This window comes from Pseudophryne corroboree, chromosome 6 (genome assembly GCF_028390025.1).
Source record: "Pseudophryne corroboree isolate aPseCor3 chromosome 6, aPseCor3.hap2, whole genome shotgun sequence".
In the NCBI taxonomy this organism is placed as follows: Eukaryota; Metazoa; Chordata; class Amphibia; order Anura; family Myobatrachidae; genus Pseudophryne; species Pseudophryne corroboree.
The window spans coordinates 533748999-533769759 of NC_086449.1; the positions used below are offsets into that span (position 1 = coordinate 533748999).

At 43.6% G+C, this 20761-nt stretch overlaps 1 protein-coding gene across 1 annotated transcript in view; it reads right to left on the reverse strand.

The window, feature by feature from the left end:
• PLXNC1 (plexin C1) overlaps positions 1 to 20761 on the reverse strand; it is a 241814-nt gene that overhangs the window by 137211 nt on the left and 83842 nt on the right. The window contains exons 13-16 of the mRNA XM_063927616.1: positions 17975 to 18175; positions 15778 to 15957; positions 4364 to 4469; positions 1811 to 1912 (exon numbers count right to left, since the gene is read on the reverse strand). Of these exons, the coding sequence (XP_063783686.1) occupies positions 1811 to 1912; positions 4364 to 4469; positions 15778 to 15957; positions 17975 to 18175 (589 nt within the window). The remainder of the gene's footprint in view (positions 1 to 1810; positions 1913 to 4363; positions 4470 to 15777; positions 15958 to 17974; positions 18176 to 20761) is intronic.

A 20761-nucleotide genomic window follows, 5' to 3' on the forward strand; every position in this document is an offset into this window, starting at 1 on the left:
CAGAGTCCCCCTTTTTTACACATTAGACAGACAGAGTTCCCCTTTTTACACATTACGGCAGGCAGAGTGTCCCTTTTTTACAGATTAGGAAGGCAAAGTCCCCATTTTATACACATTAGGCAGGCAGAGTCCCCATTTTATACACATTAGACAGGCAGAGTCCCTTTTTTTACACATTACGGCAGGCAGAGTCCCCCTTTTTTACACATTACGGCAGGCAGAGTCCCCCTTTTTACACATTATGGCAGGCAGAGTCCCACTTTTTACAAATTAGACAGGGGGAGAGAGAGAGGGAGGGTGAGAGACTGTCTTGCCATTGGGGAGCCGACACTCTTCTGGTGTGCCCACAGCACGGGGGGAGTCACCACTCTGCTTCTAGAGGCCTGCGACATGGGTCAGCAGCGTGGGGGGAGCAGTTACTCCTGACACAGCACCAGTGGGGGAGACCACAGCATGGAGACCATAGGCTACAGTGCCCAGCAACCAATCTATATCACATGCTGACAAGGTTGCCGGGCACTGCAGCTTGTCGACTGCATGCTGGTCTCCCTTCTGCGGCGCGGCCCTATGTGGCATGTGTGTGTGCCAACTAATGCGTCCACAGTGCAGATGCGCTGTGGGCAACGCACCGCTGGCCCGCACCTAGTTACGGCTATGACATACAGTCTTTTTCTTTACATTGTAGGCAGATGCAGCGAAGTAACACTCATAGTGTACAAGAGACACTGGGCTGCAACCGCACAGGAATGCATTTAAAACACATACAAAGTTGAAGATGAAGCACAATGGAACTTGGTATGAGAAAAGGTTGTAGCAACTGTATCCCAGCACTTCTTACACAGATTCAGACTCATCCACACACACATGTCCAAATGCTGCACATCAAATTGATCAGTGCTATCTAGCAAAGTAGGTAAATCCATCACAGTTTTAGTTATGCGAATAAGACGTACATTTTAAGCTTAAAAGACCCTCGGAACATCAGAATCGCCAGGGATCTGGCAAACTGAGAGGGACTATTTGCCACGTCTGGAACCACAGTGTAAGAGGACGCATCTGTATGCCCTCTCACTTCATGGGCTGGGCACACTCACTCTAAATTCAAGCATATGAAAACACCCCTATAGAAATCCTGCATATACCAGGGGGTATCTGCAGTTACTGTGGCACAAATAATAATTGGCCACATTTCTGCATATGAGTTGGAAGATTGATGAATGTGGGCTAGCCCCTATCAAGTACTGTATTCTCCACCAACACCACATTTTCTATTCTGGACTGGGAAAATGTCAGCGTTGTACTCTTTGTGATGGACATCAGCAGTTCTTGTGTGCAGTTTCCTGTGCACCAGTTTCCATGAAGTTTCTGCACCCATAACAGATTCACCATAAAAATGCTTGTTTGTCTGAAAACAACAAATCTCCCTTATTGTCTCCAGTCAGTGACACTATTTCCTAAAGTGTTAACCTCTGTGTCTTATAACACAGTTTTATCACACTGTTACTGTATGTGATCCAACCATCCGCAGACTTGCAACATTGCCATTTCCTTCACATTTTACTGATTTCTCAATATATTTTGCAGCATCATATCCTGCTGGGAGAACTGAGGGCATTCTATTAAGTAAAAACCCATCAATGATTTACATTTGCAATTGTGTTTTAGAATTGTTTGTGTATTATTTCCCATTAGAGAGCCTGCCGTCGTATTATCATACGTAAGACGCTAAAGGCACCTCGTATAAATGACAGTTTAGATCATTTAAGCCTCTGTATCTGTCTAGAGCACATTTCTTCTGAGTGACACTTACCATCACGTATTTCTTGTCTTATTTCACACTCCAGCTGCTCAAGCTGTCTTCTCTGTTTGTTGCTTAGCTGTTTGGATTTATGTCTGGTTAGCAGACAGGCAGCTAAATAAGACATAAGACAATATTATTTAATGTGATAAATATCAAGTTGCTTGTATGAGCTTCATGTTAGATATATGGAACACATTCAAAGTTGTGAGCAAGTGTTGCTTATGCGGCTCTCCTAGACACTTAACGTTTGACACATGCTTTTATGTATTTATCAGGTATACCCCCCCCCCCCCCCCGCCCCCTTCATAGGAGTTACAGTAGCTTGATAATTTTCCTTTTATACCTCTATGTGTGATCAAAGTATACTGTAGGGACATTACATTTTTAATAACATGGGTTTATCGTGAAATACAACTACAGCATAGTTTAAATTGATGCCACATCCATGGAATTAACTTGTGGGTGGTTATGTTCTTCCTAATCATGTATCCTAAAAGGCACAACGACTTAAGGATACCGAAAACCTTCAAAGGACATTTAATTTTTCTCCTTTAAAACAGAAATATAAATAATAATACATTTTCAAATAAACTATGTCTGGCTGTTTTACGTTACAGTTATACCCCTTTCACACCACTAATTCCACCCAGGTTATTGCCGGGCTAATGCGTTTTGCGGCTCAGTGTGAAAGGGTCCTTGAAAGAAGACTCGGATCGAGTGACCCGGGAATCCAACCCGGATAGCGAGCAGGGTTGGATACCGGATGACCTGAGTTACGGATGTCATCTCCAAGAACCGGCAGAGGAGAAGCTCTGGCAATTATCCCACATCCAGCCTTCAGTGTGAACGGGTTTCAAGCCAATGTGTCACGGCTTGAAACCCGTGTTCAGTGACATGGGCTGGACATGGAAATTTGGTGTGAAAGGGGAATAAGCTGTTAACCTCTTGTGAGGTCTTTAGTGGTTTGCAAGATGTACTATTATTGAGATTCATTTTATTAGCTTTTTCTTGTGTCATGTGCTAATTTAGTAACTGATTAATTAAGAGCTCCTTCCTAGGTGGATAAAGAAGTGTACATAGAATATTAATATAAGGATGAGTCATATACACAATGAATATATTCTGGACAATTAATAATAAAGGCAACACTATCAATATAAAATGTAATTAAATATAAATAAAATTCTTAATACAAAAATATATAGTTGTTTTCCCATTTGAAAATCAACTGAGAATCTTCTTGGAAATGTAATTTAATATGAATAGATGACCATGACTCCATAATTTCAGCCACAATGCTAATTAAGTACTGTATTATCAGCTGGAAGAGCTAATACCCTATATCAGCCAATCAGAAGTAACTAGATAGTGCTATTATTCACCATCATAGTGAGGTAATCTTCGTTATCACTGTGCATCATATTACAAAATTTACAACATCCACAAGAGATTATGGGGGAATACAATTAGCTGCGGTAAAGGGTATGTGGGGGAGGAAAGAGGGGGGGAGCTATCCAATTAGCCCAGAAGCCAGGAGTTAACGGGGGTATGTACAGGTATTTCATCAGCCTCAGTGGTTTGAAAAACAATTACCGGATAACTAGTTGGGTTAACGGGTACCGTGACCCTGTTAACACGCAAATCTGTGAACTTTTCACAGATTCTGTGTGTTGACATGCATTAACACGTGTTAACGTATACTAATTTAACAGGCATCAACAATGGATTCAGGTGAAAAAGAGAGTTCAGTTGAATAGCCAAGGGCATTAAAGCTACCTCCCTTTTTTACCCATGAACTTTTCACTGCCAATTGAATTCCCCACGAAGGGGTCTATATACTATGACTTGCAGCACAGATGGTGTAATGGTTAGCATTACTGCCTCACAGCACTGAGGTCATGGGTTCAGTTCCCACTATGGCTCTAACTGTGTGGAGTTTGTATATTCTCCCAGTGCTTGCGTGGGTTTCCTCCCACAATTCAAAAATAAACTGGTAGGTTAATTCCCAGCAAAGTTAACCCTAGAGCGAAGGTGTGTGCATGTGTACATGTGGTAGAAAATATAGATGGTAAGCTGCACTGGGGCTAGTGTGAATGGCCAAATATCCTCTGTAAAGCGTGCAGAATATGTGTATACTATATAAATAACTGGTAATAAATAAATAAGCCTTGGAGCGTGATGAAGTGGAGACAGAGAAACAATCACACAACCAGCTTCTGTCATTTTTCAGACACAGCCTGTAACTTAACAGTTAGGGGCTGATTGGCTGGTACTTTATCTCTCTCCACTTTATCACTTTCCATGGCTAATTAGTACATCTCTCCCTTTATCTTCGTCCACTTTTTCTCTCTAAGACTTAGTACATAGACCCCATATTGTCTAAAATATGTATCTGCTGATATGTTCACATCTAATCATGTTGCATCTATGAACATGCACTTGTTGTATTTAGCCTACACTTGAAAGTAGAATAATGTTTGGATTAGATCCTGCCAGCAATAATATGTTATAACAGTTAGATAAACAATGCAATAAATCTGAACGCTTTCATACAATGCTTACCAATAACTGCAATTAGTAGAAGAGGAATAATGAGGAGTATGTATAGGTATAGAGAGGAAATTTCTGAATCCTTTTCCAATGTAGTTGTAAATTTGCCCAGAATAACCTTCAACAGTAAACAATTGTATTGTGTTAGAAAAAGACCTCCTATAGTATAAGCCTAAAGACCCTGTGTTACATACACTGTATGTTTAGAACATTGTAAGTAGTTACATATACGTAAGCAGGTATTACACCATTGCTTCTAATGATGCCATGCCCACTAGTGTATTTATTTATTTATTTTGCGTTGTATTCTATTATTATTTTTAATGCTACAGATTGAGTATTTTGTTTAAAATATTATTTTTAATGCTGGTAAAAATGCTAATCAAATTCAACCTTTTTTTCTTTTTTTTTTACTAGCCAATCGATACATAGCCTTATATACACATTTATAATACGAACAAAATGGATGAAATCCTACCGCGCCCTCTGGATTGCTGCAATGGGTCTGTAGAGGGAGATGTCACACAATCTCCAATACAATAGAAGCAAGAAAAAATTATCTACTACCTTAATGCGCTATCCAACACAATACATAACATCAGCAAGACTACAATGTCACAAATGGTAGATCACGAAGTGTTTCCAAAATGATATTTCTACAGTCCTGGTGGTGTATAGTTCAATATAATGAAAATGTCAAGGGGAATATTCTTGAAAGCAGAAAAAGGACATAAAGGATATCTCTTAAAAAAAGCGTACCTGACATCTTGCTGATGTTATGTATTGTGTTGGATAGCGCATTAAGGTAGTAGATAATTTTTTCTTGCTTATATACACATTTATTAATGCTTTCTTGAATTAACACACATTGTGATTGTTTTCAGGTTGATGATTTCCTCATGTGCCCATTCTGAATGTATGCAGAGAAAAAAAAAAGATATTTAATAGTGTCTTCTTCATTCAGATCAATAGTGTTCTGAAACGCACTGCAAAATCTCAAATTAATTGGGCTGTATGAATTCAAACATTTTGCTCTATGAGCTGTCTGGCATCTAAGCTCCTAGTTGGATGAACCTCTCCTGTTTGTTACATGTTTTGTAGGGGAGAAGACATAAAAAATAAGCTGTAAGTGTGGTAGTTCTAAGGTCCCATACCCCTTGAAAGTGGAGAGTTCCATTAACCTGCCTATCGATTATTTTCAAATGTTGAACTCCTTTGGATGAAGTGTGATAGTTCCAGTCTACATCCACAGTTTGAGCCCACTTGCATTAAGAGGGGTGGTCTTCTGTATGCCGAATGCCGGGATCCCGGCACACAGTATACCGGCGCCGGAATCCCGACACCCGGCATACCGACAGATATTCTCCCAAGTGGGGGTCCACGACCACCCCGGAGGGAGAATAAATAGCCACCGTGCCCCCAGCGAGCCCGCAAGCGGTTCCTTTGCGCTTGCCACGCTGTCGGTATGCCGGCGGTTAGGCTCCCGGCGCCGGTATGCTGGTCGCTGGGAGCCCGGCCGCCGGCATGCCATACTACACCCATTAAGAGTCGTAGGGAAAATAGGATTTTGATTACCTACCGGTAAATCCTTTTCTCCTAGTCCGTAGAGGATGCTGGGGACGACATCAAGACCATGGCGTATAGACGGGATCCGCAGGAGACATGGGCACTCTAGAGATTTTTCATTGGGTGTGAACTGGCTCCTCCCTCTATGCCCCTCCTCCAGACCTCAGTTGTAGGAACTGTGCCCAGGGAGACTGACATTTCGAGGAAAGGAATTACTTAACTAGTGGTGAGATATCTACCAACTCACACCCTCAACCATGCTGCACACATGGCATTCAACATAACACACGCCAACAGGCATGAACTAATTGCAGCAACATGCTGAAACCAAGATAACACAACTTGTGTAACTGTAATAACTAAACTGCAGGTAAAGTACGCACTGGGACGGGCGCCCAGCATCCTCTACGGACTAGGAGAAAACGATTTACCGGTAAGTTATCAAAATCCTATTTTCTCATACGTCCGAGAGTATGCTGGGGACAACATCAAGGCAATGGGGTCTATACCAAAGCTCCAGTACGGGCGGGAGAATGCGGATGACCCTGCAGCACCGATTTACCAAACTTGAGGTCCTCCTCGGCCAAGGTGTCAAACTTGTAGAACTTAGCAAATGTGTTTGACCCTGACCAAGTAGCTGCTCGGCAAAGTTGTAATGCCGAGACCCCCCCGGGCAGCCGCCCAGGATGAGCCCACCTTCCTAGTGGAGTGGGCCTTTACCGATGTCAGTAACGGCAATCCAGCCATAGTATGAGCTTGCTGAATCGTATTTCTAATCCAACGTGCAATAGTCTGCTTGGAAGCAGGACAGCCAATCTTGTTGTGATCATAAAGGACAAACAGAGCCTCTGTTTTCCGTATACGAGCTGTTCTAGCAACATAGATTTTCAAAGCTCTAACCACATCTAGAGACTTTGAATCAGTGAATGTGTTAGTAACTACTGGTACCACAACAGGTTAGTTTATGTGAAAAGCAGAAACCATCTTCGGAAGAAAATGTTGGCGAGTTCGCAACTCTGCCCTATCTTCATGGAAAATCAGGTAAGGGCTCTTGTGAGACAAGGCCCCCAATTCAGACACCTGCCTTGCGGATGCCAATGCCAAAAGCATCACCACTTTCCAAGTGAGAAACTTCAACTCTATCTTTTGTAGAGGCTCAAACCAATCCAATTGAAGGAACTGCAATACCACGTTAAGGTCCCATGGTGCCACTGGAGGCACGAATGAAGGCTGGATGTGCAGAACCCCTTCCACGAAGGTCTGAACCTCTGGAAGAGAGGCCATTTGTTTTTGGAAGAACACTGACAAGTCCGAAATCTGGACCTTTATTGATCCCAATCGTAGGGCCGTCTCCACACCATCCTGCAAAAAAAATGGAGAAAACGTCCTAAGTGAAACTCTTCCGTAGGAGCTTTCTTGGATTCACACCAAGACACATATTTTCTCCAAATACGGTGGTAATGTTTTGACGTTACTCCCTTTCTGGCCTAAAAAAGGGTGGGGATGACCTCCTTAGGAATACCCTTCCTGGCTAGGATACGGCGCTCAACAGCCATGCCGTCAAACATAGCCGCGGTAAGTCTTGGTACACACACGGCCCCTGCTAACTGCTGAAGATCTGGGTACCAAGCCCTTCTTGGCCAGTCTGGGGCAATGAAGATTGTTTGAACCCTTGTCTTCCTTATGATCCTGAGTACTTTTGGGATCAGCGGAAGTGGAGGTAAAACACATACTGACGGAAAAACCCACTGGGTCCACCAGTGCATCCACTGCTACTGCTTGAGGGTCTCTCGACCTGGAACAGTATCTCTGAAGCTTCTTGTTGAGATGAGACGCCATCATGTCTACTTGAGGAACTCCCCAAAGACTTGTCACCTCTGCGAAGACTTTTTGGTGGAGGCCCCACTCTCCTGGATGGAGATCGTGTCTGCTGAGGAAGTCTGCTTCCCAGTTGTCTACTCCCGGAATGAATATTGCCGACAGAGCTTGTAGATGTTTTTCTGCCCAGCGGAGGATTTTTGTCGCCTCTGCCACTGCCGCTCTGCTTTTCGTTCTGCCCTGCCTGTTTATGTATGCGACTGCTGTTACATTGTCCACCTGGATCTGCACGGGAGGGTCTTGAAGAAGATTTACCACTTGTTGAAGGCCGTTGTAAATGGCTCTTAGCTCCAGAACGTTTATGTGAAGGCAGGCTTCCTGTTGTGACCAACGTCCCTGGAAGGTTTCTACCTGAGAGACTGCTCCCCAGCCTCGGAGACTTGCATCCGTGGTTACAAAGACCCAATCCTGAATCCCGAACCTGCGTCCCTCTAGCAGGTGAGAGCTGTGCAACCACCACAGGAGTGAAATTCTGGTTTTTGACGACAGGATTATCTTTCTGTGCATGATTAGGTGTGACCCCGACCACTTGTCCAACAGGTCCCACTGGAATACTCTGGCATGGAACCTGCCAAACTGTATGGCCTCGTAGGCCGCCACCATCTTCCCCAACAACCGAATGCACTGATGGATCGACACACTTGATGGTTTCAATATCTGTTTTACCATTTTCTGGATTTCCAGAGCCTTTTCCAGCGGAAGAAATACTCTCTGAACTTCTGTGTCCAGAATCATCCCGAGGAAAGACAACCTTGTCGTCGGTTCCAACTGTGACTTTGGGTAATTTATGATCCACCCGTTTTGTTGGAGTATTGACAGGGAGAGGGATATATTTTGTAATAACTGCTCCCTGGATCTCCAGATAAGGGATTGAATTGACTCCTTTCTGACGGAGGACCATCATCTCCGCCATGACCTTGGTGAATACCATCAGCACCGTTGAGAGCCCGAAAGGTAACGTCTGGAATTGGTAATGGCAATCCTGAATCGTGAATCTCAGATAAGCCTGGTGAGGAGGATAAATGGGAACATGCAGGTAAGCATCCTTTATGTCCACCGACACCAAGTAGTCCCCCTCCTCCAGACTGGCAATCACCGCCCGAAGTGATTCCATCTTGAACTTGAACCCTTTCAGGAAGAAATTCAGATCTTTTAGATTTAGGATTGGTCTGACCGAGCCGTCCGGCTTCGGAACAACAAAGAGGCTTGAAAAAAAAAACCCCGCCCTTGTTGTGACAACGGTACCAGGACTATGACCTGGTCTTGACATAATTTTTGGATTGCCGCTGTTACTGCTTCTCTCTCTGGCGGAGAAGCTGGCAAGGTCGATTTGAAAAATCGGCATGGGGGAACGTCTTGAAACTCTAGTTTGTATTCCTAGGATACTATTTGCATCACCCAGGGGTCCAGGCCAGACAGAATCCAATCCTGGCTGAAGAGTTTGAGACGTGCCCCCACCCGAGCGGCCTCCCACAAGGGAGTTCCAGCGTCATGCTGGGGATTTGGCAGAATTAGGGGTAGACTTTTGCTCTTGCGAACCAGGATCCAGTGTGGGCTTCTTTCCCCTTCCCCTTCCTGCAAAGAAGGGGGAACCTCTCGTCTTTTTGTATTTATTGGGCCGAAAGGACTGCATTTGCGGGTGATAGGTCTTTTTTGCCGGTGCAGGCGCAGAGGGCAAAAATGTTGACTTACCTGCGGTAGCCGCCGAGACTGACGCATCCAGGCCATCGCCAAATAAGGCCTCAACTTTATGTGGGAGAGCCTCCATGTTTCTTTTGGAATCTGCATCCACGTTCCACTAGCGAATCCATAACGCCCGCCTAGCCGATACTGCCATGGTAGCGGCTTGTGAACTCAAGAGTCCAATATCCTTCATTGCTTCCAGCTTGTAGGCGGCAGCGTCCTTGATATTCCCTAACTTAAGGAGTATCTCATCTTTATCAATCGTGTCAATTTCTGATGACACGCTTTCTGACCATTTTTCAATAGCGCGAATCACCCATGCGCAGGCAACAGTGGGCCTGAGCAGTGTACCATTGGTAACATAAATGGATTTCAATGTCGTTTCCATTTTGCGGTCTGCCGGCTCTTTAAGAGAAGCTGTGCCAGGAGCAGGGAGAATTACCTTCTTTGTCAACCTGGAAAGTGCACTGTCTAACACAGGGGGTGACTCCCGTTTTTTCCTGTCTTCAACCGGGAAAGGATAAGCTATGTGAATCACTTTGGGAATACAATTTTTTTTTATCAGGATTCACCCACATCCCTTCAAACAGAGCATTTAGTTCGTGTGAAGGACCGTGACTTTGGATTTATTTTCCTTACATAAATAAGCTTTCTTCTGAGGTACAGGAGTGCTTTCTGTAACCTCCAACACGTCCCTTATAGCCACAATCATATATTGTATACTTTTTGCCAATTTATGATCTATCTCTCTGGATTCACTATCGTCGACACAAGAATCAGAATCCGTGTCGGTATCAGTGTTTACAACATTTGCAAATGGTCTCTTATGTGACCCAGAGGGGCCGCCCGCATAAGGAATAACAGCATCCTGAAAATCACATCTTCCACAGATTTTCTCCAGCATGCAGCCTTAGATTCAGACTTATCCAATCTACGGTTAATCAGATGCATACTGTCACGTAGCTCTTTCACCCATGCAGGCTCTTGGTGTGCCGGTAGCGCCACCACATTACAACTCTGTGCCCCTAAAATGGCTTCCTCCGGGGAGGAACTCCCTGCCTCAGACATGCCTCACACGTGTACACCACACTCACAGACACAGTGGGACTTATTTTGGGGACAAACCCACATTAAAATCTGTCAGAGGGACACAGGATAGGCGCAGCCAGTTCACAAACCCAGCGCCAGTATTGCCTATGAACACAGTATGTCCACAGCCCAAAAGCGCGTTTAAATAGTAATATACACTATCAAATGCACCACAATCGCTTTGTGCCCCCCCCTTTATAGCACCCTGTACTTGTCAGAAGTGGAGGAGAGGACCAGCATGTTCTCTGCAGCCTGAGGAGAGAGAGAAAATGGCACTGAGTAGTGTGCTGGCTGCCTGAGGAAGAAGCTTTGCCCCCACAATGGCGCGTCCTTACACTCAGTATATTGACTTATTATTTATACTGGCGGGGGTAGGGCTGTGCCAGTGGCATCTTATGCCCCCTTTTAGCCAGTTTGAGGTATTTGTCTTGCTGCCCAGGGTGCCCCCCCCCCTGCACCCTGCAGTGCCTGTGTGTGTGGGCAGCAATGGCGCGCTGCGCTCCCACCAGCCGCACCGCACCTCAGCCGTCACTTACTTGATAGAAGATCATTCTTCTCATACTCACCTGTCTTCTGACTTCTGGCTCTGTGAGGGGGGTGACGGCGTGCTGTGGGAGTGAGCATCTAGACACGGCTAGCGTTCAGTTCCCTTCAGGAGCTAATGGTGTCCTGTCAGCCAGAAGCAGAGCCATGAAACTCTGAGGAAGTTGGTTCTGCTTCTGCCCCCTCAGTACCACGAAGCAGGGAGTATGATGCCAGCAAATCTCCCTGAAAATAAAAAACCTAACATAAGTCTTTTCAGAGAAACTCAGTAGAGCTCCTCAGAGTGCATCCGGTCGACCTGGGCACATTTCTAAAACTGAGGTCTGGAGGAGGGGCATAGAGGGAGGAGCCAGTTCACACCCAATGAACAGTCTTAAGAGTGCCCATGTCTCCTGCGGATCCCATCTATACCCCATGGTCTTGATGTCGTCCCCAGCATCCTCTAGGACATATGAGAAATACTGGAAACAGAGACGTGCTTAAAAGTGGAGTCCATAATGGAGCTAGTGAATAAGACTGCCATGCCTGTCCTTGACCCAAGGCGGTGTTCTAGCAGGGCCTTGCCTCTGTGTATGAACATAATTTGGGCTTCCAGATACAGTAAAGACAGTGGTGTAAGTTCATCACAGTTGCCCGGAGGCAAGATAAATATTGGTGCCCCCCTATTTCCTATATTTAGATAAATATATGTATGTATGTGTGCGTGTATATGTGTGTGTGTGTGTGTGTGTGTGTGTGTGTGTGTGTGTGTGTGTGTGTATGGAGTGTTCTGAAAAAAATGTATGTACTGTATTTATATATTTAATTGTCTTTTATTTTAAATCACACATTTCTTAGCAGTCATACCTAGGATTAGAACCCATGACCTGTTACACTAACAGCAGACACTTTACTGATGGAGTTATTTGCTCCTGTAGAGGAAGCATGAGAATTCTAACTATATGAAGTTACGTGTAATTGTCAGAGAAGTATCTTCATATAGTTAAAATTCTCATATTTCCTATAAAGGAGCAAACAGCTTCATCAGTAAGGTGTCTACTTCCAGTGTAATAGGTTGTGGTTTCTAATCCTGGGTATGACACTTGTAAAATGTATATATTCAGTATAATAAAGAGGGTGTGATTTGTAAGGTGCAGGGACCAGTTAGGAAGTCGGCCACTGAAAAGATAGCGACAGCTATTAATTAACTTAATTCAATGGTGTCACAGAATGGGAGGAGAGGTGCCCCCCTTCAGAACATTACTCCGTTGCCTCCCAGAGTTCTGCCTCTGAGTAAAGATAATTACTGCCTAGTCCTTGTTTTGAAGAGATGCTAAACATGATTTATGTCATAGTAAATACACCATGTTCTATTGATAAGGGAAACACTAAACTGGTCACCAGAGTATATACTGTATCAAGCTATAGAGAGAGATAACGTGGAAAGTTCCCCAAGGCAACCAATCAACTTATTTACATTACTGTCATTTATCTAGCACAGCCTTTGAAATAACAGTTATAACTTGATTTGTTGCTTTGGGCAACTACTCCTCCTTATATCCTCCTATGTATCATGCCTTCTAAAATCAGGACTAATAATTATTTTGAAATCTGTTGGTCAAATGCTACTCATTTTTAAAGAGATTGGCCCAATAAGTGTATATATTAGCCTATTCATAATGTGCCACTTGACTGAGCTTAAAAACAAATACCAAACAATACATTATTCAGTAAACAGTGACCTTTATGTACAGTAGGCCATCTTACTGTCATGATTGCACAAACTCATCAAACTAGGGAACTATATAGGCTTCTGTGTCATACAGCCACCTGTTAGGACTCCTATAGAAATATTTGTAAGGTTTGGAAGCAAAAGTCACATAGCCAGGTCAGTAACAGAGCAGACGTGGCAAACTTTCATCAAGTGAATGGTTAAGTCAGTCATCACGTTAGGACAGGATTGCAGAGGGATGTTCATCATTCAGGTGGAATGTTGGCAGCACACCCGATACTAGAGTACTATAGTCACGCAATGAAAGTAGAAAGAGTTTATACAGGCCACTGACAGGAAGTAGTCATGACAGTATGCTAAGACTGCTGCTAGCAGAAAAGTAGAGTAACAAAGATGGCCCCAAGTGTAAAGATGATGTGGACCAGTTCCAGGGAGAAGAAAAATGCTAAGTAGGAGACACCTCCCTTTTATGATAGGTTCTTCCTATAAACCTCTCACACATACAGATGTGTCCTCATACACTATTTCTGCAGTCATGCCAACAGCCCCTCTAGATCGCAAGGTCCCGCACGACAAGTGTTTTTCACCTGAAAATGCATCTTGGTCACAATGTGATGTGTCTAGGACGCACCAGGAGACTGTGCTGATTAATTTGATACGTGACACTTATATATCTGTGTGTGACTGAGTCTGTATCTGTATATGAAGTGCTATGATGCAGTGGACACAGCATTTTTAGGTTTATGAGGACACTTCTGAACATTGCATCACAGTTTAGCAATAAAACATCAATTTTCAACCTTCTGAATCAATTACATTATAAGCATATTCTTATTTGAACACTGATATTTCAGTAAACTTTAAGGTCATTAGTTATGAAATCTGTAATACAATTATCAAGTTAAATGTAAGTGAAGAATTTTGAATCTCCGGGGCCACATGAGGTGCACAACAGTTGCTGTTAAATTAAGCAGGTCTGCAATGGAAAACTGAAAATATTTCACATTTTTCCATCAGTATACAGTAGCATACTAGCGTTCGGGATGCCGTCAGTTGGAATACCGACGCTGGAATCCCAACACTGATCAGAAGACAAACGTCGAGATACCGACATCGATCTTAATGCCGGCACTAGAATCCCAACTGTCGGCATCCTGATAGTAAGTATGCCAGGGAGAGTTAGGAATAGGCTATGGGGTGATGGAGGGTTAGGTTTAGGAACTAGAGGGAGGATTAGGTTTAGGCTGAAGGGGAGGGAAGGTTAGGGTTAGGCTGCGGGAAGGGAAGGTTGGGGTTAAGCACTAAGGGGTGGTGGGTTGGGATAGGCTGTGGGGTGGAGGGTTAGGGCTAGGCTTCAGAGAAGGAGGGTTAGGGTTAGGCTGAGGGTTGGGAGGGCTAGGGTTGGGGGATAGAGGGGGAGGGTAAGAATACTTAGCAGGTGTCAGGAGTCTGCATGTCGGGATGCCGCTGTTGCCGGCAAGCATCCCAAGCACCGGGATCCCGATACTATCCCCTTCCATCAATTAGGTTGGGGTTGATTTTACAGTGATCGATACTCACTACATGTTATTGTCCCAATGGTACCACAACCATTGGCATATCTGTAATGGGTGCAGGGTGTTCTCTTAAACCGCCCCTGACCACAGCCCTAACAGTTGAAAATATTTAATGCAAAATATTAGGGTTATGGACAGGAGCAGTTTAAGAGAGGAGGGGGTCTGTGTTCAGGCTACATGTGAGCCCCCTACTCTATGGCAGAATGCTCTATGCACTGGCACAAAGCCAGCATTCTTCCGGAAAGGAGGGGGCCCACAAGGAGCCGGAAAACAAAGGCCCCCTCCTCTCTTAAACCACCACAGCCCTAATATTTTTCATAGAATATTTTCAACTGTTCCTGACTCTGGCAATGTGGCTATCCCTTGGATATACAAAGTACCCATGATTTGTGTGAATGGAATAGTCAAATGAAGCGCCAACACTGGATCAAAAGTCAGTGGCCAAGCAATGCTGATTTAAAACCTGGATACAAAAATCTTATCCATGAATGTTTGGTGGACCCCCAAAAAGTCTTCCTAACCCCTCTTCACAAACTAAGACTTATGAAGCAATATGTAAAAGCTTTTTCCCCAAAAAATAAGTGAGTTTTAGATATCTGTGTAAAAAAAAAAACCCAGGACTGTCAGATACCAAATTGAAAGGAGACATTTTTGTTGGACCAGACAATTGAAAACTCCTACAGATAATACGTTTGAGAAAAAAAAATAAACTGGTGTAAGAAAATCTTAGAATGCTAGAATGCTACTAAGGAGCATATGCTGGAGGAATTTAAAAGCTGCAAGCAAATAATGGAAAACATGCTAAAGAATCTAAAGCATTTAGTTGTTTGAAGAGCATGAAAGTGCAGTTTCTGAACATTCACTTGGGTTAAAGAAGATGGAACAAAGATATCAGGGAAGATGGATCATCAACATGGTGTGAGACTACTGTTGGATGCTGCTCAGAGAAGACCGCAAGCATAGTATTGTATACAAAGTTCCAATAGAAGATTTGAATGGTCAAGAAAGGCAGCATAAGGACTACAAATGTAAGAAACATTGTAATATGGTTCTTTGTTACATTTTTTAGTACATCAGAATATTTTTTTTTACTTTTGGTAATAAAATGAACATTTCATCAGAATACACAAATAAACTATTTTACCAAATCTTCTATTTTGGGAAAAATCCTTATGTCTAAAAGAAAAATGATAGTTATTTTTATTAGTTCAGCACACCAAATAGATTTGGAATCAACCAAAGAATTGCGGACAATTTCAATTAATCAAATATTGCAGGCCTGTCTAATTAAGAACCTTTTCATTCTTTCTGAAGGTCAAAAAGGTGCTTTTAAATGGTAGATTTGGGTAATTGCAATAACGTGTAAGCCATTAAATATATAATAACTCAGAATAACTCACCTTTACTTCCATTTTATAAACATCAATTTGTCCTGTGAAATTCTTTTTAGCTTTACATAATATAGTATTATCATCATAATTTTCTGTTATATTCTGCACTTCACAGATTATTATTTTATCTTCATAATTAATGAGAACTTGAATTTCATTTGCTTGTATGTGAAGTTCATCTTTTTTTTTCTATTGAAATAGGTAATATTCATATAAGTGATGTACAGTAGACAGAATATGTTATTATTGTGTAATAGCCAAACACAGAATGCAGCAGTAATTTACCATGGATTGGGAATACTTTTTGTAGTACATAGAAATCTGAAATCAATGTCAACTGTTTTATCCACAAATGTAAGCTTCATGTTTTTGCAAACACGATCCCTAACAGCAATCCTTACTCCTAAGGCGCACTGACACTAAGGGGCATCAGCTGCCAGCTGCTGTCTTGTGAAACTGTTCAGAAGAAGCATTTAGTGCGGAGAAGCCTTGGGGACTTTAAAAACACTAAATGAGTGACTTTATGAGAGTCATTCTGAAACTGCCAGAAGCATCTGAGGACTAAAGACAACCTCTGGCAGCATTGCAGATCCAAGTGTTGTGTCCAAAGACACATCTCACAGAAAGAAACCGGCGCATGCTTAGTACAAACCCTGCTTGTGCACCAACCTCTAACAATTGTGATGTACGCAAACCAATGGGGTTGCACACATCTCTGAATTAGGCCTATTGTTCATGTCAAGCAACAACAGATACAGATGTTAGGGATCCAATGCGTACCCCACTCACAGTGTATAAGGTGTTTGTCCACACATAAAGGTATCTTTATCGTGATAATGATGTGATAAATCTCTGTCAGATATTGCGTACCATACTCACCTTGTGGGAATGATATAATTCCCACAAGGTGAGTATGGAGGAATATGGTTTGGAGCGTCTAAAGAAACCTTGATGCAAGGGTCTTTTGCTTGTGGAGAAGTGAGTATGGTACGCAATATCTGACAGAGGCAGCAGGAGGAATATGGTTTGGAGCGTCTAAAGAAACCTTGATGCAAGGGTCTTTTGCTTGTGGAGAAGTGAGTATGGTACGCAATATCTGACAGAGATTTATCACATCATTATCACGATAAAGATACCTTTATGTGTGGACAAACACCTTATACACTGTGAGTGGGGTACGCATTGGATCCCTAACATCTGTATCTGTTGTTGCTTGAAAGAAGTTTGGGACGTATTGCACCATGATCTTTCATTGCTTTCTTTTTATGTCATCTTGAGCGACTACTGGAGACAGAGGTCTTTCCTGTGAGAACGTAATCAGAGGATCATAAGACAGGACTTCCCTATCTGCGGGACTGATTTGATCTTTATTTGGACTCTAAGGGGCCCTACTCATTTGACGATGCGCCGCCGAGGTGCCTGACGGCCGAAACGGCCGACGAGCGACCCGGCGGCGGGGGGGCAGTGACGGGGGGAGTGAAGTTTCTTCACTCCCCCCGTCACGCGGCTGCATTAAAGTGCAGGCAAATATGGACGAGATCGTCCATATTAGCCTGCATGCACAGCCGACGGGAGACCAGCGATGAACGAGCGCGGGGCCGCGCATCGTTCATCGCTGGAGTCTCCACACTGAAAGATATGAACGAGTTCTCGTTCATTTATGAACGAGATCGTTCATATCTTTCAAAAAATCGGCCAGTGTGTAGGGCCTATCAGTATTCATTGCTTATTGTTATATGTGAAACAACATTGAGCGCCATTTACCTGTGGATTTTTTTCGGTATTGCATTTGTTTATAAGGGTTGAGTGGCCCTTTCATCCTCAGGTGGCTGCACAGGTGTGTTTGCGCCTTGGGTAATTGATTATTTTCTTTTTCTATTGTTCATGTGTTTTGCTATTCTAATGTGTCTGTAATCTCTGTCTTCAAAGATATGAATTCAAATTCCAGGTGAAGAGACTATAGGGTGCTGGTGGGTGTCGGCTTCTCCTGAACTAACTAAATACTGTAGTCCTAACATTTGTGAGGAGAGGTTTCCTTACAATTACTATTAGATATATTCTGTCCCTCCTTTCCTATTTTTGTTCACGCTCATACATAATCATAATTTTACAGAAACATTTTTGACAAGTATGTAAAGTTAATTCAAAAAAACTTTAATTTTTTTTTAAATGTATAAAGTGTCAGTGCAAAACAAGTGGCAGTTACCTTTATTCTTAGTTCAATCTCACCATCAATGTCATAAAGTACAGCAAAAGTAGTGAAAGTAGGGTTCTTCTTGTAAAGTAATTCCCCACAGTTTACAGCATGTTCTTCAATGATTAGATTTATTCTGATATTCTGAATGATTTCAGATAATTCTGGTGCTATAAAATAGCGATGTGTATTATTTCCTAAATGATTAAGTCTCTAAAAATGAAAAATGTAAATATTGATTATTATGTTAGAAGGGGGAAAGGGAGCACAAGGAATACTCTACCCCGGGCCCCCTCTGTTATGGCCCCCTGGCTGGAGCACGCTAACATTACTAGCTCTCCCTCTTGTGCAGCAGCAGAACCGGGCAGACAGATGTGAGAAGTACAGTATGTAGTGCAGGCATATACAGTACACAGGAGTATCAGCTTTTATGACCTACCGATTTAGCTTCCCAACCAGAAAAGAGATAGGAGGGAGGAGAGAGCTGTAAGTGATCCAGGGATCCAGCATCTCCTCTTCTTCTGCGTTGAAATACCTTTCTTATCAATTAAATAGTTCAACACAGGTGACACCAATCATATATTAAGAGGGAAGTCAACGAGCAGAACAGTTTGTCCCTCCCAGAATGGGTCATGTTGGGATGCATGCACAATCTAATATACAACCTCCCTTACCCCTCGGGGCTCCCTTGCCTTAGGTGCCCTGGGCCCCGCACGGCTTAATCCAGCCCTGCTGCCAAGGCTTTTTTTTTGTATGGGCTCAATGGGCAGTTGCCCAAGGGCGCCAGGAGTATAAGGCCCCTAAGCTGGTACCCGAGGGTCGCCTTTTTACAGGAGTACCAGATTTTTTAAACTAAGACATGGGGAACCGGAGATATCTGACTTAAAAACAGTGATCCCCATCTGAGCCTGGCTGTTAATTGCTCTACCCAGCCACATATCTTGGGTTCTGTCTGGCTTAGAGTTTTTCTGAGGATATACTCAAAAGCTGGGACTCTCCCCTTTCGGTGAACACTGGCAGCATGTCTCTACTATGACCAGAAACAGAGATATCAGCCTTCCAACAGCTGGTCCCTGCTGCAGCTCCATATGCCTGGTATGCAGTTTTATATTTTCATCGGTAGATTGCTACGGCTCCTGAACTCTGATACCCAAGAAGTACCCCCTTACCCCACTACCTCCTGAAAGGGGACTCTCTAGTTTTTTCTTTATCCCATTGAAAGCTAACAAATCTACTTCCAGGAACTGGAGATATCTGCAGTCAAGCAAGCTGCCCTCCCACCTTGAAATGATGAAAATTAAACCCACTCCACTTTCCACCCCTCCCCTGCATATTATACGCCCCCTACCACTTTTTGTACGTACTTTTGGGCAGTACGGGTGGTGTAATGGTTAGCAGTACTGCCTCACAGCACTGAGGTCATGGGTTTGATTCCCACCATGGCCCTAACTGTGCGGAGTTTGTATATTCTCCCCGTACTTGCGTGGGTTTCCTCCAGGTACTCCGGTTTCCTCCCACAATCCAAAAATATTCTGGTAGGTTAATTTGGCTTCCAACAAAAATTAACCCTAGTGTGACTGTGTCTGTGTGTACATGTGATAGGGAATATAGATTGTAAGCTCCACTGGCGCAGGGACTGATGTGAACGGCTAAATATTCTCTGTAAAGCGCTGCGGAATATGTGTGCGCTGTATAAATAACTGGTAATAAATAAATAAATAATGCCACTCTTAAAGTCATGTAGCGGGGCACCTCCATTCAGCCCAATGCCCCTTCTACAGTTTAGTGTCCTCCCTCTTGTCCCATCTCCCACTATCTGTGCAGTAAAGGAGTAATTAGCAGAAATGACTGCTCCAGGTCCTACATACTGAGCGAAAGATAGAACACCCCCTTCCGTCCTATAGTGTATGAAATATGGCAAGTGGGTATGAATAAATGGAAGTAAGTGAAATTTGATTTTCATAACTAAGGAAGGAAATTCTGAAAAAATGGTTACCGCCAAAAACAAAGGTGAACTTCCATTTTTAAACATTTTTTTCAATAAAGTTTTATCAAAGTTTTTACTATATAAAGACCACCCTGAGAGAGGGACTTTACTCCTTGAAAAACAATCTTGCGCGATTTGAAACGCATTGGAGCGCAGAGGGAACTGGGAACATTACAACTCCATAAAACGGGCTTAAACAATGGGCATCTGATTCTGATGTCACAAGTAGCCGCCGTCGGGACTAGGAATCACTCCCGCTGCCTCCCTTGGACCCCAGCCAGCGGCATCGCACAAGCCTCCGACATAGGGTAAGGTAGGGAGAGTCATCTGCAGAGCTCAGACGGGCAAACACGGACATAATAATCAGCCTGAAACTGCAGTGTCACGGTCCGGCGGATCGGGTTCCGGGACCAGCAGTACTTACCTGTCCGGACGCTCTAGCGTGGTCCCTCCGGTGGGGGTGCGGGCTGCTGGCGAGGGGCACGACTTGCAGGCATATCTGGGAGGAGAGGTCTCAGAGGCAGCAGCAAACATTTGTGCAGCTTCCAGCTGCAGAGGTCCGGGATGGGCGTCGCCGCCTTGGAAGGGTCAGCTAATCTAAAACACTCAGTCACCTGCAAGGATTGCAAAGCCAATGGGAAACAGTCTGCAGATATAAATCTAGGGATTTCTGGGTAAGCAAATCGCCAGTGCAACGTCTCTCACACAGCCTTGTGTGTGCTAGTTCTCTGTGCTCCACAGCATTGCTTCTAAAGCATCCTGTTTCCTGAGTTCTCGCCTGGATCGCTGGATCTACACCCGGTTATTTCTCC